Source organism: Watersipora subatra, chromosome 7 (genome assembly GCF_963576615.1).
Source record: "Watersipora subatra chromosome 7, tzWatSuba1.1, whole genome shotgun sequence".
Taxonomy (NCBI): Eukaryota; Metazoa; Bryozoa; class Gymnolaemata; order Cheilostomatida; family Watersiporidae; genus Watersipora; species Watersipora subatra.
This window is the reverse complement of record NC_088714.1, coordinates 54,730,835-54,756,177: the sequence shown is the minus strand read 5'-3', so window position 1 is coordinate 54,756,177 and position 25,343 is coordinate 54,730,835. Positions and strand designations below refer to the sequence as shown.

At 35.6% G+C, this 25,343-nt stretch overlaps 2 protein-coding genes across 5 annotated transcripts in view; one reads left to right on the top strand and one right to left on the bottom strand.

The window, feature by feature from the left end:
* Positions 1-5,690, top strand: part of LOC137399256 (papilin-like) — a 33,121-nt gene extending 27,431 nt beyond the window's left edge. For all 3 annotated transcript variants that reach the window (XM_068085285.1, XM_068085284.1, XM_068085286.1), the window contains exons 21-25: positions 738-892; positions 2,056-2,328; positions 2,852-3,007; positions 4,117-4,236; positions 5,551-5,690. In XM_068085285.1, the coding sequence (XP_067941386.1) occupies positions 738-892; positions 2,056-2,328; positions 2,852-3,007; positions 4,117-4,236; positions 5,551-5,690 (844 nt within the window). The remainder of the gene's footprint in view (positions 1-737; positions 893-2,055; positions 2,329-2,851; positions 3,008-4,116; positions 4,237-5,550) is intronic.
* A 486-nt stretch (positions 5,691-6,176) lies between these two features.
* Positions 6,177-23,848, bottom strand: LOC137399257 (leucine-rich repeat-containing protein 71-like). Of its 2 annotated transcripts, XM_068085287.1 has the most exons (14): positions 23,740-23,848; positions 19,634-19,740; positions 19,455-19,466; positions 18,458-18,601; positions 17,987-18,138; positions 17,595-17,725; positions 16,556-16,769; positions 16,140-16,235; positions 14,847-15,128; positions 13,508-13,607; positions 11,315-11,406; positions 8,883-8,988; positions 7,381-7,499; positions 6,177-6,311 (listed from the first exon to the last, which is right to left on the bottom strand). In XM_068085287.1, exons 2-14 carry the CDS (start codon positions 19,719-19,721, stop codon positions 6,180-6,182), a joined length of 1,668 nt encoding a protein of 555 aa, XP_067941388.1. In that variant the 5' UTR covers positions 19,722-19,740; positions 23,740-23,848; the 3' UTR covers positions 6,177-6,179. The 2 variants fall into 2 exon arrangements, with proteins under 2 accessions (XP_067941388.1, XP_067941389.1); XM_068085288.1 differs by lacking the exon at positions 19,455-19,466.
* Between the last annotated feature and the right edge of the window lie 1,495 nt (positions 23,849-25,343).

The following is a 25,343-nucleotide window of genomic DNA, read 5'->3' as shown; positions in this document are numbered from 1 at the left end:
CTTGGTAATCAGCAACAAACTGATGTTTTTTATTACAAGCTAAAAAATAAAAAAATAAAAAGACAGAAATCAGGAATTATTTAGTGAGTTGAACAGAAGTTGGTAATCTAAAAATATTATGGAGAAGTTGGGATAGTGAATTGAAGTTTGTAGTAACAGAAAGTTCATAAACTGAAACATGATGTAGTACATATGTAGCACATGTATGAAGGAAAACATTCTTTTCACAGAATAGAAAACAATGTTTTTCATATGTATAGAAGGATAAATACAAATATATAAAAATCTTGCATCTTGAAAATCAACTGAGTTTATGTAATAAACTCAGTAATAAGTAAGTTATTACTAAGTAATAATGCAGCACCTTATTTTTATTTAAAATGATAACCTTTAATATACTGAGAGTATGTGTGACTGTTCGTCTGAAAACAGGGTTAGAGGATTAAAGATTGTTTTGCGTGGTAGTCGAACTCACGGCATTTAGTTTAGAAGCTTGTCACTCCAACACCTACACTAATCAATGCCTTGAGGCATATCAGAATAATTGTGCGCATACCTATTCTCTGTGCCTCATTGGCCCACCTGACAATCGCTGACAGCACACTACACTGCCAGGATACTAACAATAAATAAATTCTACAGAATTTCTAAGCTTTTTAAATCTTTTTAAATTTTTCATCGTATACCTGTGAGAGTTGTCTTGATCTGTTCTATCTGAGCGTATGGTCTGACTGCAGGAGGCCTCTGGTGATTGGTGACAGAACCTCAGTAAGTTCCGATCACTCTCTTACCATCAGAAACTTGCAGGCTTCAGATGGTGGGGAATACATCTGCAGAGCCTTCAACAGAGTTGGTGACCCTGTCTATGAGTACTTGACCCTCACTATTCATGGTAACACTGCTCTGCATCTTTTTATGTATTACGTAACCTTGGTTTAGAAACCCTGTCTGTTTACATGGTGGTGAGTAGTGAAATATGTGCCTGTACATAGATTTAGTTTGGCCTGCTCAGTATAGTTAGCAATGTCACTTGCTACGTATCAACAACGCTAAATGCTAAGTTGTACCAAAATTGTATGGCTGTTCAATTCTAGAACTATTTAATTTAATTTATTACTAGTTTTTGCTCCAAAATCTTTTTTTTCTATGATCTATAATTTTGTTGGTTCTGGCTTGTTACAATATTTAATTTGTCAATAGTAATAACGTACTATAATATAAATTAATATCATTTAAAAGAAAAATAGTATGGTATGCTGGGACACTGTAGAAGATAAAATAATATAATATGATAATATATTATGATAATATAATATCACCTAATATGGTATAATATAACACAATATGATGTAATACAACACTATAAAATATAAGCTTCAAGTCTATGATGTTTATGATGTCTATTATGTTTATGAGGGTTATGATGTTTATGATGTCTATGATGTTTAGGATGTTTATGATGTCTATGATGTCTATGATGTCTATGTTTGAAGGGTGCTTATAATACAAAGATTTTTGTATCAATAATTTTATTTGTCAATAGTAATAGCGTACTATAGTATAAAATAATACAATTTAAAAAAAGAATACTATGATATAATGTGACATCGTATGATATAAAATACTGCAATATGATATAATATAATAAAACATGCAGTGTAATATAATATACATTATATTGCATATTAAATTACAGCATAGAAATGATGTAATCTAATATATATAATAGATATAATTTAATATGATGTAATACAATATAAGCTTTCTATTCAGATGAAAAGAACAAGCATTTGTTCGTCAGTCTGGCGTTTTATCTCAATATTTTAGCTATAACTTCTGCTCAAATCAGAGATATTTATTTTAGTATCATAAGGTAGCAAGCAGTAGACATTTTAAATCAAATCTTGGAACAAACAGTTCATAAAGCTGTTTCACAAACATTGTAAAAAGATTGGTTCAGATCTGTGGTTATTGCTAATGATGGGGTTTTACTGAAGATGTTACACACTCCAGGTTGATTCTGGTAAAATAAAAACAGTAAGGTTGGTTTTGCAGAGGGCGTCATTATGTTAGAGGCACCGGCGGAGTACATCGGCCCCAGAGGATCAGAAGTTACGATACCATGCAAGGTCCTCGGCACTCCTAAACCTGATATCTTCTGGATAAACAAAGGAGAAGTTTTACCTGAAAGCAATAGAAAGTACAATATCGGGGAAGATAACTCTCTCACTGTTTATGATGTCTCCGTGGAAGATGCTGGTGACTATGTATGCATCGCTAAAAACCCAGTGAGCTCTGCCTCAAAAACATTCACTCTCAAGATAAGAGGTCAGTAAAGAATAGTCTGTGATCTTTAAAACTGATTTCTCTCTAATTATATAGTGAGTCAATATTATTATTAAAATTGTCTATTATACTGCTGAGTCAATATTTGGTGGTATTTGTCAAAGATTATTGAGAGTAGTAGAGCAGGCATGCCAATAGTCATAGGTTGTTCTAGACATACCAATAGTCGTAGGTTGTTCCAGACATGCCAATAGCCATAGGTTGTCTACATTCATGTCAGATATGTTAGAGTGTCTGGCCTGTAACTAGGGCGTTGGCGCGAGAGGCTTAATCTCTACCAGCTTAGGTGAAATAGTTCAGGCTAGGAAATAGCCGGAACAAAACTCAAGATACCTGTTTATTTTACTCAACAACCAAGTTGCAGCAAAGACATGACATATGGCAGTCAAACTTCATTTCCTGTGTGTTGTTGAGAAAATTCCAGTAGTCTGAATTGCGTTAAACTAGAAGCAACCTGATAAGTTACTGAGCTAATCACCCTATAGACAGTTTTGCTAAATTACAGAGACTCTGCGAGTATCCCTGCAGGACCACAACTCGAGTTACGTCGAAGGAGACACTCTCACTCTTGCCTGCATAACAGAGGGCTTTCCACCAGCGAAGGTCGAATGGCTAAAAACTGATCAGAAGCTACCATATGACTCAAGGATTACTATAACAGGTTAGCTTGATAACAGCGAGAGAGTTTATCTGTACCAGTGCTTTCCTATTTGCTGTCACCGTCAAATGAACTACGGCTGATGAGGACAATCTCACATCCCTTGCTTTTGAATGAAACAGAAGTCATAATGAAAAACAGACATACTGTAAAACCTCTAACTGAATGCTATGACGATCTTTTTTGAACCCTTCCTTCATAGTGGCAGTCAAATCGAGGAGACGCTCAAATAGAGGTGGCGTTCAATTAGAGGTTTCATGGTATTTAGAATATATGTAGGTAACTACTATTCCAATTATATTAATCTTTTATTGATCACAGTCTTGAAAGTGTAGCAATTGAAATATAAAGGAAGGGTATGTAAGCATTAATGCTTGCACACACCATCTCACCCCACATTTCACTGATGGAAATACATTTTTAACGTTTTTTAAACAGTTGATAACTTTGATAGCTAATTGGTATTCATAGTTTGAAACAACCTTGCAGCTTGGAAGCAAAATATAAACTTTCGAAACGCTTGTGGGTAAAATATATTACTAAAATATTTGTATTCTTCGTCTGACAGTTATTTGAAGGTCATTCTAAGAAGGGCCTAACATTCTCACACGGCAGCAACATATGAAAAAGCAACTAACTTTATGATCTTTTACTTTTTTCTTGCCTCCTTTTTGCTGTTATCAGATCGAAGCGTTGTTGCTTGTGGGTGAGTGAAACGTGCAGATCCTTTTCAGGGTTGATGTTACAATATTTATTTCTGATGTATAGATGAGATGAAAATTGATTCACGCACACCTGCGAGGGGTGCGAACAACAGCTCGCACCCCTAACCGGGATCCTTTGCTCTAGGCTATTATTTATTTTATAAATAGTGAGAAAGTGATGCTGTTAAGTATCGCAAGTATGCATGTGCATATTCAATTGGATAAAAATTACAAGAGCAACGGTGCGCTAACATTCAAAAGAACTGGGAAATCTTAAATCATGTAATCTTTGTTTAACGAGGAGTAAATCACTAACAAATGTGGGAGAGAAAAAAATCTAACTCAACTATTCGCTGACTTGGAAATCGCAAGTGATCAATTCTATGAGGTTTCTCCGCTTTTTTGCAGATCATACTTTGGAGATAAGAGATTTAGAAGAAGACGACTCTGGATTCTACACATGCATTGCGACGAATGAGCATGAGGCGCTATCGCTGACGACTACCATAGAAGTGAAACCGGCAACAAGTAAGAAGTAGATTTTGCTGTCATGCATCATACGTTAAAATATGATAAGTGATCATATAGGAACCCACCTAAATTAGAAACTTCAGCTAAATTAGAAACTTCAGCTAAATTAGAAACTTGACTAGGGGCGGTAGGTATTCGCAATTCAATAATAAAACTGAATTCTCAAAGGATTTAAAAATATTAAAAGATGGCAAATTTAGAAGTTAGCAACAGCCAGGAGTTTCTTCCACCATGCTATACAGACAGATTAGTCGGTAGATAAATACATGTATGTGGTAAACTAACAAACACCCCTAAGAATTTTAAGCCCTATTTTCTGTTTTCAAATATTTCGTTGCAAAGCATATGTGTGCAAATAAGTAAATATAGTATTTATGACTTTGTTTATGAAAATAATAAGGTTCTGAGGCTAGCTTCTGTTCATTAGGATTTTATACAAAAGTTGTTAATCTGTAACTTGACCGTTCAGTGCCAGTTGAAACAAAATGCTTTAGTAATAATGGATGGCATTTGGTTTGATTCAAATCTAAACACTGGAGCAAGTTTGTGTTGAAAAATATTTAGGTGTCTGTTCCAATAGGAAGCTGATATACTTAATTTACATTATGACATTCAAAAAATAACAAATAGAATTTCATTTTCTTGTAAACTGCAGTGATCGCAATTATGGGACCACCCAGAAAGTTATTTTCATGTTCTTTGTCAGGCCACACATACTATACATACTCATGTTCTTTGTCAGGCCACACATACTATACATACTCATGTTCTTTGTCAGGCCACACATCCTGTACATATTCATGTTCTTTGTCAGGCCACACATCCTGTACATACTCATGTTCTTTGTCAGGCCACACATACTATACATATTGGATTATCAGGTTTTGTAGATACTCTGTCTGCCACCAAAAGCATCCTCAAGAAATATAATCTATTTATTGGGCAGCCATTTTATTATTCCTGTGATTAACAATAAGGGCAGGTTATCTGAATATTAAAACACTACTATTATTCCAAAGGCCACCAATTCACTTTCATGTATATTAAACGTCATGTTAAATAGCAATTTTGTCACAGAATATATAATTGGTTTTTATTGGATTTATTGTAATAATATACAGATACCGCCTTGTTACACCAGAACCAGACTAAAAAGGCACATATCAGTTGGTATTTAATAATATTCGAGAGTAGAACTTCGCTGGCTTCATTTTGATGTGCATAGTGTCATAACTCAATTAATAGTAAATTAAAAAGTGTGTTTATTTTAAGGGGTGCCATAATTATGAAATATTTTGCTCTTTATTTCAGGTCTGCTCCCTGATTCGTGCACTGATAGTCCAGACTTGGCAAACTGCCAGCTCATAGTCTACTACAACTTCTGTTTGCACCCAGTTTATAGCATTATCTGCTGCAGGTCATGTGAGCTAAACCGACTCTCCAGACTTTAATACCCTGTGTAATTAGTGCCAGGGAGACTTGGTAACGGCCCATCTTTAATGTATAAAGTGTGTATATCCAGTGTGCTAATTTATACATTGATTTTAAAATGTTAGCAAAGCAGGTTATTTTATTGAACAGACTGTAGTGTGATTATATGTTTAGTTTTATATCTCTAAAGCTTTTACTGCTGTTGAACGTAATTGCATTAGTTGGCTGTGCCATTTGAGGTAGGCATCTAACTCTTTATGTTGGAGTGAAACTGTGTTCTTCTCTGACATATGCTTTATTTTTGTGATTTACAAGATCTAGCCTTATATATAAATGATTATCTACATAATGACATTGCCTTAAAAGATTTTTAAAATAAATAACTTTCACAATATAATTATATATTGATTTTTATCCTGCACTCCAAAACTTCATAACTCTGAAGTCGTTTACCCTAAAAGGTATAGACAACTCGACACCAGTTAGAGCAGAATTGTGCTAATAAAGGTTTATCGAGCTTTCTCTGCGGAAGCTTCCTGATCAGGGTCAGGTGTGGCAGAAGGCTTGTAGAACGGATCCTTCCGGAGCATGACTTCTGTTAATGACCTCATCTCATCAGAGCTAGCGGCGAGAATGTTTCTCTGCAAACATTGATGAACTGTACAAGCGCGGTATGTCCAGCAGATGGTTTGAATTTCACTAGAGTTATCAAACTGAGATATTTCAAGTTTGATTAAATTGCCTTCATTAAAATCCCGAGTTTTTAATAAAATAACCAGAAAATGTTAAAATAGAGCAAATGACTTTTGCTGATTGTCTAATAAAATGGATAGCTGCAATATAACAGTTTTACTGTTTGTTTGGCCTTTTCAATATTTTAGCGAAAATTTAAGGTAAAAAAATACATTAGCCTAGTGATAATTTATTAGATGACAATTAAACCTTAGAACACACTCAGCAGTGAGATGTAATACAACAATATCAGTAGGGACGACACTACCACGTAACGTGTAACTGCAAAAGTGTTTACAGACTGGTTCTCTCTGGTGAAGTACTGTTTCAGCCATATTGTTAATATTGAGTTACGCTTGTGCTTACGGGTAGAATTTTTACAAACAAGCAAATCTGTAAAAAGTGGCAATCAAATGTTTCAATGTGTTTCACACAGAAGGTTTGAATTTACAAAAGAAATTTAGTGATGGAACTAAATCAGAAGTATGCTATGTAATTATCTATTTCCCAGCGAACGGGTGACACGATTGTAGTAAGCATGAACAGTGGAACTGAAGCGGAGAGAGCGAGAGCAAGAAAAGAGCTCACTGGTTCCCCTAATCAATCCAGATTGTCTGGTAGTAGAAGGAGTGACAGGAATTTTAGCCTGAGGTATAAGAGTTTCCTGTCTTTGAGCTTCTGCCTCTGCTAACTTAAAGGCCAGCTGACCATTGCAGAGGTCGTTGAACTGAGAGAGAGCCGTGAATAATGATACAAAGATCAAAGAAAAAGGACTATCTGAACAGATACATAAAAATATGTACATGAATATGTTTAAAAACACACAAAAAGATGCAACAATTCGGTATTTTGGCCATGACAAATAGTTAATTACATGTTGGTCCCTATTCTGTATTAAGATGTACTGTATTGTTACCATGACAACTGAGTGAACCTAGGGCTATGCACAACCTTTAGCGAGTCACTAAGGCTACTCACATTGATGATGAGTCTCATAAGCCCAGTTCCTTGACCTTTTGGAGTCTCACTTAATATGGTATCTTGATACTGAATAGCCTTCTTGAATGCGTTAATCCCTTCTGCACCAATTCTGTTCCCTGATACAAAGACCATAAGATACGTGTGTAGGTTTTGATCAGTAGTTCATTGCAATTTAAAATTGACATGCACGATTAATTGGAGTGCTATTGGTACGCTTAGAAAACCAAGTTAGCTTTTCATATTTGATAACTTTAGCAATGACCTTGAAGAAATCTTAAGTCGTCAAAAAATGAGATACAGTCAAACATGGATAACTCGAACTTCACGGGACCGAGCAAAAGTGTTCGAATTATCAGAGCGTTCAAGTTATCAGAGCACTGTCACAAGCCCATATATTTATTTATTTATTAGTAGATACATGTACATATACAAACTATAATATAAATCAAAAGCACAAATGGCTTGTTTCGAATTAAATGCTTCTAATGTAAAGTTTAAAACGTTTTTATGAAAAAGTATAGAGATTTTTCTATCACTTGAGATTGGTTTGCTGTTTGAGGTGATGTTATTGCCAGGACGTTTTTCAGATTGACATTGGCAAAACTTGATCGTTGTTGAAATGCTCAAAAGAAAAGACATTTTTTTTCTTTTGGGGTTTTACCCACGATCAATTTTGCCGTTTTTTCTTGAAGTTTATGCAAACATTACCTTACTTTACCTGGGATTCGTTAAGAGCAACACTCCGAGGCAGTTCAATTAGAAGTTTTACGAGGTTTTACGGTACATTCTATATCACTCACGCTTTTTTAATAGATACTTATTGAATGTACACACGTATTCTGTGTTTAGGTCAAACGATGAATATTTTTTGTAGCTAAGACAACATATACGTTTAATTACAACAATTTTTAAGACGTTTTAAACATTCAACATTCCGACGTTGATTCAACACGGAATCAACGTCGGAAAACTATTCATCACAGGCTAGCCGGGTCACGCACTCAAGGATTTTCGCCACGCACATAGAAAACAAAAACAACATGCGATTTTTGTTTTGTATGTGCGTGGCGAAAATCCTTGCGCGCGTGACCCGGCTAGCCCGTGCTATTCATCGTATAGCAGTATAAATCAAATTTCACCAAACCTTTAGAAAAGTCGTTGACAAAAATATTTTGCCGATGGTGGTAATAACGACGCTTATGAATTACGAAAAGATGAAGTTTATCTCTATGGCTTTGAATAAAGTGATTTTCTAAAGAGATAACAACCGTTTCGGTAGCCGTTGGGCAAAAAAACAGTTCGAATTAACAGTGTTGAGTTCGAGTTATCTATAGCAATTTATCATTACGTGGGAACAGACCAAAGAAACCGTTCGAATTAACCATGTGTTCGAGCTATCCGTGGACGAGTTATCCATGTTTGACTGTATTATGTTTCTGAAATATTCCAGGCTCTTGCAATATTCCACGACAATATTCTGGCAATATACAAAAACGTACGTTGTAAGTTAAGGTTGATCAATATCCTGTTGCCTGGTATGCAGAGCTGATCTTCGATAATCTCTGTAGTTTCCAGCAAGGGGTGAACAATATCGGAGGCCTCAGGCTATAAACAGTCACATTACGGTAAGCAGAGCAAATATCTAGCCTGAGAACAGTGTTACGACTACGGTGACAGTAGACAATAGTTGAGAGAGCAAGAAAGAGCAGACAATAAACCAACAGACACTCCGAGACGAGATTTCATAACAGACAGACTTGTTCGCCATAAAGTGCGCATAGATCAGGTGATTTAGTGCATACGAGTGCGCATAGTAAAATACTGAATGTACAAGAAAAGTGAAAGCTGTTCATTTCTGTGCTGTGCGAGTAATTATACAGGATGGAGTATATGGTCACAAAGACGCCGTTGACCTTGAACCCTCACGCATAACCATAACAACAAGTAAATATGAATAGCTCACAAGAACCATCAACCAGAATGTGCAGCTATACCTTCTTTTTGCTTGAGTCGCTCTGATGAAACAGAAAAAGAGATGAGGTTAGAGGGGGGAGGGGAGGCCCCTGACCATTGGCAAAAGTTTACCAGCTCACTCTGCTAATTTTAAATAGTGTTTATAGCAAAGGTAAGACAACTTCAAACAAACTGCTAGTATTATATAACATACAAATGACCAAACAACGCTTAGGTCAAGGACAATCAAGGTCGGGAAAGGTTGGACTTTTAAACTGATCTTTATCACATACATAAAACCATCAATGACATCATGTGATCATGTGACCAACTAGCAATTATCTGACACTACAATGAATCAAGTATTTAAGCAGATCAAGTAGTCATTAACTCGCAGGATCATAGGCAATGTCTGCATAGACATGGAGATTACACAGAACAAGGTAAATTGGGAATAAAGAGGATGGTTAGAATACAAATAAAGAATAGACAAGCTTGAGCTTTATTTACCGAGGAACTGCTCTGAAAGAATAAACAAATACAGCTTATGCAGAGGATCAAAGCAGGGCAGCCATTCCAGGAAATCACTAAGGGAGCTTTCGGAATCCTTACACGCAGGAGGTATGGATTGAGTATATAGGCGTAAACCCCTCACAAATTTGGAACAATTACTGTAGTTTTTGCCTTGATTACCGCAACGATACACGATAATTGAGCACAATTTTGGGAAATTACGGTAGTTTTTGCCTTGATTACCACAATGATACAAAATAACTGACTCAGGTAAAGTCCGCTGAAAGCGAACAAGCGAAAGTGTGGTTATGAATTATTCAAAACTGTAGTTTGAGGACTTTACTATATCTTAATGTTTTGGCTACAAAACCAAATGATTGCCACATGTATACACAAGCCATTAATAGAGTAATCAGCCACATAATGCTGAAAGCAGCTCAGAGAGGATAATGCCAAGTTAATGAATAAAGTAAATGGCCACGTATTACTAAATGCCGCGTGGAAAGGATAATTTCAATTACGTAAAAATTACATGAGTATAGAAATGGTTATTGCATATCCAATTCCGCTATATTTTTTCTACATTTCATCGAGCTCATACCTCTAGGGCAGGAGTTCACCCCTTTAGGGTAGGAACTCATACCTCTAGAGTAGGAACTCATACCTCTAGGGTAGGAGCTCATACCTCTAGAGTAAGAATTCACATATCTAGGGTAGGCATAGAAAATCCGAAAGCTCCCTTAAGCAAGCCAAGCACAGTACTACTACAACAATAATGTCTACTCTAACGATTATGAATAAATGTCGAGAACTAAATATCAATTTTTACATTAGCCATCTTGTTGAACCAGATATTATCCTAATAAGCGTATATATTATAATACCTGCAAGCGAATAGCTATTTATTCCTAACAAATATTAATGACCTTCAAACGGTGGATCGTTGGGCAGAAAAATGTTGCTAAGTTACTTTTTAGTTCTCTCACTATTACTTAATATTGCGCCAGACCATTAAGCATTCCAGTGATTTTAAGATGCTTGCAGTGTACTTCACTAATAACGAGACTCACTTTTGCAACAGAAAATGTATCAAAAGCTATCATACGGTTCCAAAAGTCTCTCTATACCAACCTTTGTATTATTTGTACCAAATGAAGTGTATTAAATTTCTTTTAATGTAACTATAAAGAGAACTGTTTTAATGTTCCACATCAGTGTAAAACAATAATCGGGCTATTTTTATCGAAGCCAAACGATTGATAAAATGTTAGCCTTAAATACCCAATAAAATTAAAGCCATAATGAGAAGAAGTAGGCTATTTAAAAAAACTTAATAATAGAAGATTAAAAATAGCAAAATTTAAAATTTGATGCTAGTTATTACCTCAAAGTAATGTGTATAACAGTATCTATGGGACCTATCAACTCCCTGCTACATTTGACTGTTATGAATTACTTGGCATACCTCAGGTTCATTGGGGGTGTTTCCCTTTGTCTGCCCTTTACCACCTTTTTTATCCTTTCCTTTTGTAGCCTTGGTTGTTTCCGCTGTTGCGGCTACAAGCATCATAAATGAATATAGAATAATCATTAGCCAGAAACCATAGGCTAAGCAAAAAAGCTTCAAGCTGTAGTAATTTGTATAGCCAAATGTAGAAAACTTTTTGAAAACACTCAAGCAGAACAACACAATGACACAATTACAGCAGACATCAGAAATCATAGGAAAGCATAGCGGTAAAACATAGAGGAAAACAAAATAGGCAGGTACCAGGAAATTACATAGAGAACACAACTCTGTGACAGTAGGATAGACCCAGAAAGGCTACAAGCAACAATGGTTAGACAACCAAAATTTGAAAATGACATGCTGGTGTGACACAAATCTAGTTGTCTTGTAATGCCAACATCTTCACTGTGTGCAAGGATTACATTACTGTAAAAAATCTTATATGCTCTCTCTACAGTTGTGATCCAGGTTAAAAGTGGTGGTGGCAAAGATCGGCATAAGGCAGATCCTGACAAACAATACTCCCACTTAATTTAGTTTAGAATTGTCAGTAAGAAATCAGCTTTAAAAACTTGCTGACGATATTCTAGATAGGTGCTGGTGTTTAAGGAAAAGGTGGTAAAAGGAAAACATGATCTGGCAGTAATGGGGACTGGATATGCAAGAGGAGGACATTCTACATACATAGCTAATTAAACAAAAGCCATCTTAAAGCCGACAGCGCATTACCTATGACAGCCTTGAGTATCAAAGACGCTGCCCAAGCAAAAACAAACAGCTAAAATTGTTTAGGCTCAAACATCCATCAATACTTTTAGTAGTCAGTATATCAACTAGTCAGTACATCTACTAGTCAGTATATCTACTAGTCAGTACATCTACTAGTCAGTATATCTACTAGTCAGTACATCTACTAGTCAGTACATCTACTAGTCAGTACATCTACTAGTCAGTACATCAACTAGTCAGTACATCAACTAGTCAGTATATCTACTAGTCAGTACATCAACTAGTCAGTATATCCACTAGTCAGTACATCTACTAGTCAGTACATCTACTAGTCAGTACATCTACTAGTCAGTACATATACTAGTCAGTACATCTACCAGTCAGTACATCTACTAGTCAGTATATCCACTAGTCAGTACATCTACTAGTCAGTATATCAACTGGTCAGTACATCTACCAGTCAGTACATCAACTAGTCAGTATATCTACTAGTCAGTACATCAACTAGTCAGTATATCCACTAGTCAGTACATCTACTAGTCAGTATATCTCCTAGTCAGTACATCTACTAGTCAGTATATCTACTAGTCAGTACATCAACTAGTCAGTACATCAACTAGTCAGTACATCTACTAGTCAGTACATCTACTAGTCAGTATATCTACTAGTCAGTACATCAACTAGTCAGTACATCAACTAGTCAGTACATCTACTAGTCAGTATATCAACTGGTGTCAGTATACCTACTAGTCAGTATATCTACTAGTCAGTACATCTACTAGTCAGTATCTACTAGTCAGTACATCTACTAGTCAGTACATCTACTAGTCAGTACATATACTAGTCAGTACATCTACCAGTCAGTACATCTACTAGTCAGTATATCCACTAGTCAGTACATCTACTAGTCAGTATATCAACTGGTCAGTATACCTACTAGTCAGTATATCTACTAGTCAGTACATCTACTAGTCAGTACATCTACTAGTCAGTACATCTACTAGTCAGTACATCTACCAGTCAGTACATCTACTAGTCAGTATATCCACTAGTCAGTACATCTACTAGTCAGTATATCAACTGGTCAGTATACCTACTAGTCAGTATATCTACTAGTCAGTACATCTACTAGTCAGTACATCTACTAGTCAGTACATCTACTAGTCAGTACATCTACTAGTCAGTACATCTACCAGTCAGTACATCTACTAGTCAGTACGTCTCCTGTTTTATCACAACGACAGCACTTGCAGCAAATCAAAGTAATAGCCTTCATCGCTTTATTGATCTGCACCCCCAGCAGAAATGTGCAGTTCAACAGAAACAGATAGTACAAACACTAATATTAGATGAACAATAGTTATACATCAAAGCAACATATCACAAAGTGTAAAATATAACAATTAGGCAGTCACCAACCTTTGCCTCCTTTCGTCCCATCTTTCTTACCACCCTGAGTTTTATCTGCTTCTTTCACCTTTCCTCCTTTTACTGTTCCTTTAGTTTCATTTTTGTCATCCTATTAAAACAGTCATAATCCCGTAAACAGTAATATATTATGAAAGTTTGCAGAGCTAACAGCTCTTTCAACTTCTCACAATACCCACCTTTGATAATGCTTTGAGAAATTGTGCAACACTTGTAAAGGAGGAGTGACACCAGCATTTCACAAACTCAACACAGTAATAACTTTTTGCTATTTTATTTTTAAACCCATTTTTCACTTCCGGCCTGCCCTCTGTTGGTGTGTTTAGATGCTGCAAAATCTGCAATTTCACTGCAAGCTATACATTACTTCCTACAAGCAAACATTGTGAAAATTTGAAAAAAGTTGACTGTTTCCATAATTCACTGCAACTAAAATGGAATGTCTATTTTGATATATAGACCAGTTTGATAAAACCATAGATATATATACCTATATACCATAGGTATATATATCTATGGATAAAACTAACACAACTCTTGATAGACTTTGCTGACTTAGGAAGCGCTGCAATAACAACATAATATCGCTCATATTGATAGACATTAGTACACAATCTAGACTATAATTAGACATCCGTCTGTCTGAAACAACGATTGCGGATTGGAAAAATGATTGTATCATTCAGGATTAGTACTCATAAAATTCAGCTTACTAACTCAACACTCTGACACCTGGGATAATTTATTGCCCAGCACTTCTGAATAGTCAGGCTATCCTACTCTTTGTGCTTTATCAGCACACCTAACGATTTTTCAGGGTTCTGGTATACATAAAAAGCTTAGCAATACATAGGAATAAAATGTGGTATTGACACCCAAATACCTATATTCGTACTAAATGTGTTTTTCGGACAAATATTTATCTTATTTGTCAAAAATATTAATTTTCCAAGTTTCTAAAAAATTTTAAATTTTATTAATTTTGCTAAATCTTTATTAGATATTAGAAGAGAAATAAATCTTATTTATCGTCGTTATCCAAGTTCCACACAAGCCTCGGCCGTAAGAGAATGAAGCAGTAACAATGCATCATTCATAGCAGTAATTTACTTTAGTTCTGCTAGTAGCCAGTCAAATCCCAAATACCTTGCGTTTGTCATTTACCTATGTTACTACTTATGCACATGTTTGATGAATGACTATAAACTTAAATCTGGGAGTTATTTTTTCTTGATACCAAGAGGAAATAACTCCTGATTAAAAGTAAGTTGCCCATTTCACTCGTATGACAAAATGAGTAAGTGGTCACTCTTTTAAACAATCTTCTCACCTTTTTTTTAGAAGACTTGTCTCTCTTATCTCTTGTTCCAAGATGGCTGTTGCTACGATGACTTCCGGGTCTGTCTTTACTGTCAGCGCGCCTACTTTGAGGGGGAGACTTGCCTCCATCCAATCCTCCACCTTTTTCGGATTTAAGCTTCCTTCGCTCAACGATTTGCTCATGAGTAAGGGGGAAGAACTTGAGAGCTTGAGCTAAATCTTTGGCACCCACATCTGTTAAGTGATTTTGGGCTAATGATAGACTGAGGAGAGTTCTATTCATCTTCAGAGCCTGAATAAATAAATTTGGGATTGAAAATATAATACAATCGTTTAGTTATTAAAAATTTCCAAACAAACAGCAAATATTTCTAGCTGAGCATAGATATTCCTGTTGCTATGACGACTTGTGTGCATAGATGCAGCATACAAACTTGACCTATAAGAAGAGTAAATGGTCTAGCGTTGTGTTTGAATTACTCGATTGTAGAATATGGGCAACAGGTTGCACAACATAAGTAGATATCAGATTTTCTTGTAGCTTAAACTGCCTTTTCAGATTAATAAAAAATATTAATAAAAATATGGCTAACTTCTACATTCAGAAGCAACATTAGAGGCAGCGCTGGACTACGTAGCCCTAGTGATGGCTGACACAATGCAGTACAAGGAAGACAGGAAACACTTAGCTGGAAGCTGTTAGAATGAGGAGACAACAACTTATTGTTATGCAGAAATGGAATACATGTACATGGAATACCTCTTTACGATATAAACAGTAATGGAGAACTGTTAGTTTGTGAAACAAATCAGAGTTATTGCCCCAGGCTACAGAAAATTTCAACTTATTTTTCACTAGTCGCATTAAAAAGCAATGTAAATATCAAGTTTCAAATAGTAGTTTGATTAAACTCAAGAGTTAAATCAGCACTATAAAAATAGAGATTCTATACAAACTTTAGTACTAATTGAAACTATTTTTAATGAAAGAATGTTGCAAAGCCAAATACAACAAATAAATAACAAAGAAAAAGCGTAACTCTATGAGTGCAACACCAATTATGAAACGCTTTTTGCTCTGCCTTTCGGTACATAGATTGTACCAACTTCTATTAGCTGCACACCATCTATGAGCAATGATGTCTAAAGGTCTAAAAACCTTTCTATTAAGCGAAAACTTGTTTAGAGAATTGTAGAGAACAAAGTTGTCAGTCCGATACCTACACACAGGTTGTTATTTTACATGACGGTTAGTTCAAATTAATTCATAGTTATTTGCTAAATGCATCAAAAGTTTAAGTACCTCTGCAATGGCCTTGCCTCCCGCATCTCCGATACTGTTTCCAGCAAGATTGAGGGAGGTTAGTTTGCTGTTTGAACTCTTAAAGTTTCCTAGCATCTAGAAAAGGTAAGACAGACTCAGTTTACTGTAATCCTAAATACTCGTCCATATCTGCTAGTTTAAATGTCCTCTAGAAACTACACAGCTTTTAATCAAACACTTATATACCAATAATAAAAAAGGAGACAGCTCCAAATTTAACTGAATGTTCCATTATCTTCAAATATTTAATAGAGCTTTAGACAACGTCAAGAAATTGCCAACTACTATTGTTTATAAATACAGAGTAGAGAATTATTTAGTTTTATTTTTTTGAAGGAAAAATCATTAGCTGAGCAGTGAATATCGCCTCTCTGTTATGAAGACATAGTACATACAGTGGCAATGTTTTTTGCCCCAAGATCAGTGATGCCATTGTGCCTCAAGGAAAGGTTGAGCAGAAGGCTGTCTTCTCTCAGCAACACCTGATAATTCTCAGCCTTTATTGCCGGTGTGTTTCCTTCAATGAATAGAGTCTTTACGTTTGCACAGCTTGGCAGGAAAGTACCAAGTAGCCTCAGGGTCTCTTCTGTGAGTCCGGCATTCCAGAAACTGTAAGCAAACACAGGTTCTACGTATTGCTCAAAAAAATAGTCAAGATGAGAATCATTATTAAAATTATAAAATATTCAACAAAATTCGATAACAGATAGAAATAGCTGTTATTTCTCTGATATTAAATAAAATTTAGGCCAAAGAGTAAAAACAAGGCAGCTCAAACTGCATATATAAATAAAGCCCAAATCTTAACTCTGTATAAGAGGCAGAGGCAATTCAAGTGTTTAAAAAGTTTGTAAAATGAGAATTGGTGACAAGTAAAATGCCATGTAAATCGACCTCATCTACATAGACATCTATTGTTGAGGGTTCTCTTCAAGCAATGTGTAATTAACACACTAGAGCAATTGGAACTCTCATTGAAGCTGATGAACTAAAAAAATATCTTGCATCTCAAAACTAAACGGAGTTTATAATTTTTACTATAATAAGACTTATACCTGTCTGTCTGATGCCACAGTTAGAGTTTGCAAAAAAAGATGGCACCAAACAGAATTTGAATTGCCGATTTTTGACGTTGGAAACCAACACTAACAACTGTAACACTGAACCACCCATGAGCAATCCTTAATACTTGTATGTATACTTATTACACCTGATGATCTCTCGTGTCACACTAGGCTTTCAGGATACTAGTAGTTATGATGCAACACCTCATCGTTATATGGGAAAAATAATATTACATGTATTACAGCTGTAGAAAATGACAGCTGATACATTAAGTGAGGGGTTTTCCTCTCCTGACTGCTAAAATCAATTGAAAAGATAACTCTTCTAAATGAATTCATGTCGAAAACTGTACAGAACCGTGTGACATACTTGATGCTGTGTAGCCTCTCCATGCTTGGAAAGCATTGCCTAAAAATGTTCATCATAGTATCATCGATTTTCCAACCTCTAACAAACACCTCGGTGACGGTGTCATGCTTTTCTGGGTGGTCCATCTCCACCTGTAGCAGGCCAAAGTAATAAAAAAGTGGAGAACGCAATGATGTGAAGAAAGGAGTCACCATGGCTGGTCAGCATTAAAGTGATTGTCACACAAACAACATCAATTACCACACAACAGTTTTCAACACATCACATCTTTGTATGCAAAGTAATGCATAAAATTAATGATGTAAAAATTACGACAAAACTATTTCCTGTTAAAATATCAAACTTAGTTATTTTTGATCTATTTGTAGCATTTAACATGACAGGCAACTTACTTGAATACTAGGCTTGAAATACTCAAACCTCTCCTTAATGACATATGTTTTTGGAGGAGGCTCCGGTGGCTCCCCGTCTTCTGTAAGCGTTTCGGGTTCCGGAGGTGGGGCCACTACAGTCTCTGTTCCTTTTTTACCTCTTTCTTTTCCTCCTGAAAATTAAAAAAACTATTTACAAGCAAGCAAAAGCAGTAGAATAAACTAAACACTCTAAAGAATGAGCTATGTGGACAAAAATTTCAGCTAATTTCCAAGCATGCGCGAAGCATGATGACATCAATGATAATTGATTTATTATTGATGATCACTAAAAATTATAAAGTTCAATTGTAAGTACAAATACAACCTGCCAGATTATTAAATCTTTCTGTTCACTTCAGTTGTATATGATTAAAGTTAATAGTGCCATACTTTATGTCTTCAACTAATCCATAATATGGAGTGTTAATGTTGCGTATAGCCTTATTTCACCTTTATCAGGCTTTGCTTCTGGTGGAGGCGGCGGTGTTCCGGGACGCTTTGCTCTCACCGCAATCGGAGGAGTATAGTAAAGATTTGCACGAGCGGAGAGCTCATTGAAATCTTCTTGAAACTTCCCAGTACAAACATATGGCTCTAAAATAAGTGCAAAAATATTAGTTTTTTAGTATATTTTATATCTATATTTTAATTAGCTTAAAATCGGCCTCTATAATAGTGCTGAATTGAAGAATAAACACTGCCTTTCTGAATAGTCATGATCACGAGAGGAAACGCAGTTAGCTAGTTCAGTTTACTACTACTGCTAGTTCTCAGCCAGTAAACAACAAAAGGTATGTTATGATTTATTCATTTAAATGAGAATAAAAGCCGACCCGTTGGCACCAAGGCTAACAAGTAAAAACAAAGTATTATGAGTTTTTTCAAACTGCATAAGTGATGACAAATCACGATGCTGCTTGCTATTGTATATCTGTTTATTTGAGACCGGGCATTCAGCTAGTATCTGTATACTTGAGACCGACTATCTTGAGTTAGTAATGATTTGATCTTGTACTATGACGGTTTGATAGCATCTTCAACTGCTTCAATATTGCCAAAAATTGTTCAATATTTCTTCCAATCACCAAATCAGCAATCACAACTCCTCCCCATGATTATAAAGTTAAACACGCTCAAGAATAGCTAGCACGGCTACGACATCAAATATTAATAGTACAAGTTGAGCAAGAACAAGAGAAAGCACAAATTACGCTCAACAATAATCATAATCAGCAAGCAGAAGAATTAAGGCAGTACGTATGCTGACCCTATGCTAACCCATGACATTTGTTATAAACAAGCCATAGAAAGACCTACGCGTATTTGCTAGTTATTCACATTCTAACAAGAGAGTGTAAATGTGACATCTGACGTACTTAGGAAAGCAAGTGAATAATATATTTGAACAATACAAAAGTATTAGTGTATATGTACAGCAAGGTCTTACCATTTCTGTTTCCTGCAACATCCATGGAAATCACATTGAGCAATACGGACATTATGTTATAAAATGAAACCATTTGCCGACTTGGTAAAGAAGTAAAGGAACTTGAATGCATAAAATTCATTTTTAAAAATATAACATGAGAAGTGAAGTATTCTGTGAAACACGAATAAGGAAAATACCTGGTGATTTGCTTCCATCTTCAGTATGTTCATGATGACCACTTGATGCACTTTTATCTGGTTTCTGCCTGTCTACCTTTCTTCCCATCCTGCTTGATGGATGTTTTCTAAAGATTTATTTTCGCATTCAAAGGTTTGAACAAAATATTTTTCAGCAGCAACAAGTGACAGGTTAAAAAACAGCTGTCAGCATAAGTTATCTAAATTCTACAGCACAAACTTAAGATTTTTATATTGTCTATTACTCCGTTTCCATGCTTTGAATGGATACAGAGTTGTTTCTACTCTGAATCATGGAAACTATGAAAAATGGAACCATGGAAAGTATGTGAGTATAAGAGCTAGTGACATAATGAAATTTCCTTCAATTATCCTAAAAAACCGAACTATGTATTTTGAGACAATTCTTCTCTAGCTTGATATACTAATTGAAGTTGAAACTGAGGGTATATGCCAGAAACCTCCCCCATTTTAGACTAATACATAAATCATGCCGTGGAGATGATGCAAACACCTACACAAACACCTATCACAACTTCAGTTGTAATAGTGCTACAGAACTAGTCACGTGTTACAATGGTGATCGTAATTATGAGAACACTTAAAATAAACACGTTATTTGTTATTAATTTATAGTTTGTTAAGTATTTGATAGATGAATTGTGGCACTCTGCACATCAATAGAAAGCTAAGGATGTTCTACACACGAATATTATTAAGTATCTTTTGATATTTACCTTTTTATTTTGGTTTTGGTGTAACATATCAGTATTTGCACATTATAAAAAAATCCAATAAAAATTAAGTTTATAGTCATTGATAACATTGGCTCAATTCGCCATGATTTTGGAACATACGCATACATGTTACTATACAAAAGTAAATGGCTTTTGAAGTATTAGTAACATTATAATATTTAGTTGAACAGCGATTATTGTCAATCACAGAGTAGGTGCCTGGTAAATAGATTATATTTCTTGAAAATACTTTTGGTGGCAGGAAGTGTCTATAAAACTTGATTCTCAAATATATACAAATATTATAGTATGTATGGTTTGTGATAACGAAGAAAATAAGTTTATGTCACGAATAACAAACAACAACAAAAAAATTGCTAGTTGATCCCATAATTATGATCATAATTGTACGTAACCATCGTTGAGTAAAACCAATAATGTTACAGTTTTTCTGAGCCTTTTACAACGGTTCAAAAAAAGGTGTAGTTATTACACTATTTTAAAATTCTCATTTGTGTAGATCAAGACTAGTGAAAAAACCCGCAAAAAAGATACATTTGAAACATGGCTGAAAATCAGGAAATTAACAGAAGTTTGAAGATGATGAGATCAGCTTTGCATAATTTTCCTGTGATAAACCACAGACATATGTAATCAGACATACCATCTAAAATATACGAAATGCTCATGAAGAGTGTGTGTACATCTATGGTCAGAATTGTAAACCAAGAAAACAACAGACAAAAAACAATTTTGCAGAGTTACGGTAGATCACTATGGCCGTGACCAGGGCCGAACCGATTAACTTCCCTGATCACCACGGTCACAGTGCTGAGCCTTCCGGTCAGCGAAGAAACCCCAGTCACTGTTGACGATGCTCGAACGACCGAGGAAATCGAAAAGAAGGCTGAACATAAATTAAAGAAAAAGGTAGGCGGAGCATAAAAAAGAAGAAAGCATATATAAGGAGCAAGATTCGATCGTTTTGGCAGAGTCTTACTTTCTGCATGTTTGTACTTTTTTTATTGCCTGTCATTCATGTATGCCTATGTATATTTATTCATTAAATATATATATCATTGGTAGTTAACTCTCGGTGTTTTTGCTCAACTGTTTTGTGGTGACCAAAGGGAACCGGCAGTTTCTTGACTATAAATTGAGTGATCAAAAAGATGGTGCAATAAAATTGTTTACATATTGTTTAAAACTAACATTACTAGAATAATGACATTACTTCGCTTTCATTATTAAACAAAAATACAATTTGATAGTACTACAAATAAAAAAAATCATCTTGCGCTTTAATAACAATTGAAGCTTCAAAACTTAAGCACAAAAGATGTAAATACAAGTTTTTGACTTCTTAGAAAGCAGTCACAGGGTTTTCCATTCAAAGATGTAAATGAGCTTTGCATGTTTAGAGACAGTTTGCCTTTTTTATGAGATCACTTTTTAACGTGGCATTTTTTGCTAGTTTTATTCTTGAAAATTTATTATATTTTTATAATGTATTACAACTAGATGAATGCCTGGCGTTGCACAGGTAGTAAAAACAGCCAATAAACCGTTGCAGGTAATGTAGTTGCTTGCCATTAGCCTAGCACATTCCAAAGACTAATTTGTGTACACGACTATCCGTATTATTTAGTCTAGATATTTAGCCTGATATTTGAGGTTCCGAGATCAAATCCAGCATGAAACGGATATTTCATTCCTGAATTTTAATAGCTTTAATTTCACAATGCACACGCACACATTGAAATAGATTCAAGTCACATTTACATTAACATGTGCAATTCTCTTGTCATATTTTACAACGTTTATTGAATTGCAGTTGGTATAAACAAAAATTCCTGATAAACCAATTAGCCAGAATGCTTCTAGAAGCATTAAAAATAACTACAACAGCAATAAATGTTCAATTATCAACAACAACCTTTTTTAAAGACATTCAATATCTAACAAGTTTTAGTGTCTCAGTGTAGAAGAAAACACCAATTAAATGAATTTTAATTTAATGATTTGCTGCTGAATGATGAATTTAATATGCATGCATGATGAATAAAAACCTTATGTCGTATCGAATCGCAGTTGCGAGAATCATTTCCTTTGCAAACGGTAACAGGTGAAACAATCCATACACCATTTAGTTTGCAGGTAGGTTCGTGTGCCATATGACATTGTTGTATAGAAGTATTAGCAAAAGCAGATAGCATAATGGAGAAACACCTAAACACCGGAGACATACGCAATATTACAATGAATATGACACCTAATACATTAGAGGACCAGCAATAAAGACAGTCATCATATACTCATCTACACGCAGCTTAGAAACCTCCTGTAGAAGTAGCCCATAAGAAAAGAGACATCAATTGACATGCCAGAATACCATTAAAAGATATCAGATTTGTACCAGACACGACCAAGACAATTGGAGTTAGTCATCATTTCCAACCATTATACTCTCATGACAAGTTCACTCAATTGCTAACGCTCTGCAACATAAAGAACAGAACCTGAGTGTCTAAACACTTTCTTACAGGCTAACAGAGACATTTATAAAAAAGAACAGCTTCAACGACTCAGCCTCTATCTAGTGGTCGATCTATCTATCTCTCCTTCCTGAAGGACCTGCTGAAGCTCCCTCCACCTGCTGAGGCATGTTCCTTTGCCTCTGGAGCCTCCCTCTCTTTTTTCCTCTGCCTCTGGAGCCTCTATTGCTTCTCCACCTATAGAGCCTTCTTCTCCAACAGCTGATCCTCGTGTACTCCCCTATCTTAACTACCGAGCCTCTATATATAAGGACTGTCATGACGCTCATCTGACTGTTGAAACTCGCAGCCGTATGACCGAGCAAGCAAGACTGTTTGAATAAGGGTGTAGCTTTAATTGGCTGCTTTAACCTTTTGTCATTACTATTATTGTTTAGAATTTTGTTAGTTGTGTATTTTAATTGTTGGACTTGTAGAATAAAAAGTACCTTTTACTGGTAAAAATCAGTATTGCTTATAATAGCTTAACACCTTTACTTGTACCTGAGCCAGTAATAATCAAATTAGTTCCTACATGACAAAGCAAAAGTATACAAACTGAACATAGTCAAAATAGAATGAAATGACAAAGCAAATTCAACACTGATGTTGTGTGTGGATTTGGATTAGTTAAGCTTCACATAATTTCTACACATCCACTCATGACAACGTACGTACTAAACATATTGCAGAAGTTTCAAAACCTTTGACGTACATTTACCGAAACAAAAACGCTATCTGACTGATTAACAGTTTTTATCACACACTAAACGTGTTTTCCAAGCGCCTTACTCCAAATTATAGACCAACTACTTCTTAGTTTATTTATACTTACACCGTCGCCTTTGCGCAGTTTACTTGATGTATTTGTCGAATTGAACTTTACACTAATTCTATTTATGTTTTATTCAATATACTGCAATCCATATGCTAATGTTTTCATTAAAATCAAACGACATTTAAAAAGATGAAAAACATTACTATGCTGCACGCATGAATAGCAAAGACGGGATAGACGCTTTGCGCATTTTGTAATTTAAAAACAGCGTTCGCGATAGCAAAGACTATAATATTATATAATTATTAAACGTTTTACATATTTTTTACTAAAGTAAAATACTTTTTTAACTAAAATACGTAAAAATATAAAAGATTTTGTTACAAATATTTATAATATAAGTAGAACCAAATGTGTTCGTTTGTTGCCTAGCAAGCGAACTAACTGTATATTTTTGATTACTGGCGATTACATTTAAAACATGTTCGCACGATTAAACTTATTGTTTTCATTATCCTCTCGTGTTTACACTAGGTGCACAACTCTCACAGTCAACGTCTGTTAGCCTAGCAATGCTTGCGCACGAATTACAAAATTTTCAAAGCGTATTTGCGCCGTTCCCCCGAATCAGTCTAGCTAATTATATCATCATGCTTTTTCAAAGACTCCATAGCCTACTAAAAATTCACATTTATTTTAATACGTGTATTCAATGTAAATCAACAAGCTTACCAAAAGTCTAGTTCAAGGAAATGCTTTAAACCAGAGTTTTGTAGAAATTAAGCAGTAAGCCTACCACTTAAACAGTGAATGGAAGATGGCAGATACACACATTTAAATAATTCAGATTTTAAAGAAACAAACTAATGTGAATATTTGATATAGGGCTAGGAAAAATACTGAGTGGTAGAGCTTAATGACGGATACCTTCAACAGAAGAGAGATCAATGCATTGTCCTAGTCCCGTCTTAGTAAGTGATATAATGGTCAATATAGAGTCACTAATCATGGCTGCTCAGAAACAAATGCGTCCAGCCAGGCAACTCTAAACGCAGAGCTATTACACTAAAAATGGTCGTAGATGTAGACTGCAAGAATGCATCTGAAACCATCCAAGATATCACTAGTGGATGCTGCAGCTGGCAGGCAATGAATACACTGAGTGGCATAATCATGTCACATGTGTAGCGTACAAGATTTTTTGCAACAAGTATGGTTTCAATAAATTAAAACAAAAATACTGGGAAGCTCTAGAGGTCAATGAGATGACCATGCTAATCTCCTCTGGCCCTTCTACATCCAGACTGATAAGACCATTTTGGCAAGCCAACCAGATAGGTATCATGGTGGTAGACGCCCAGGGTTGATACTCTCTTCCAAAAGGCCTGTGGGGCTCGGCCCAAAAATCACGTTTTAGGGGGTTTTCAGACCATGGGGCACTGTCAGTGAATTTGCTACTTGAGGGGGGGGGGGGTTCCACAGCCAAGCCAGTGAAAGGGCCCATGTTTCTCATAACTTTCTCCACACTTTTTAATGGGGAGGGGGTGTGGAACTTGGGCGCCCCTAGGGAACTCCCAGTGTTTAAGGGGTGTATTCCAAATTGACCAACCAGTTGATGGGGGTACAATATCCAAGTCTGGGCCTAGCCAGGTGGGTGTTTT

Coding starts and splice junctions, on each gene's coding strand:
- LOC137399257 (XM_068085287.1), bottom strand. CDS start 19,721: ATGGGAAGAAAGGTAGACAGGCAGAAACCAGATAAAAGTGCATCAAGT. Junction 16,236..16,555: donor GGGCAAAAAACATTGCCACT/GTATGTACTATG, acceptor TACCTTTTCTAG/ATGCTAGGAAACTTTAAGAG. Junction 8,989..11,314: donor ACACCCCCAATGAACCTGAG/GTATGCCAAGTA, acceptor GACTGTTTATAG/CCTGAGGCCTCCGATATTGT.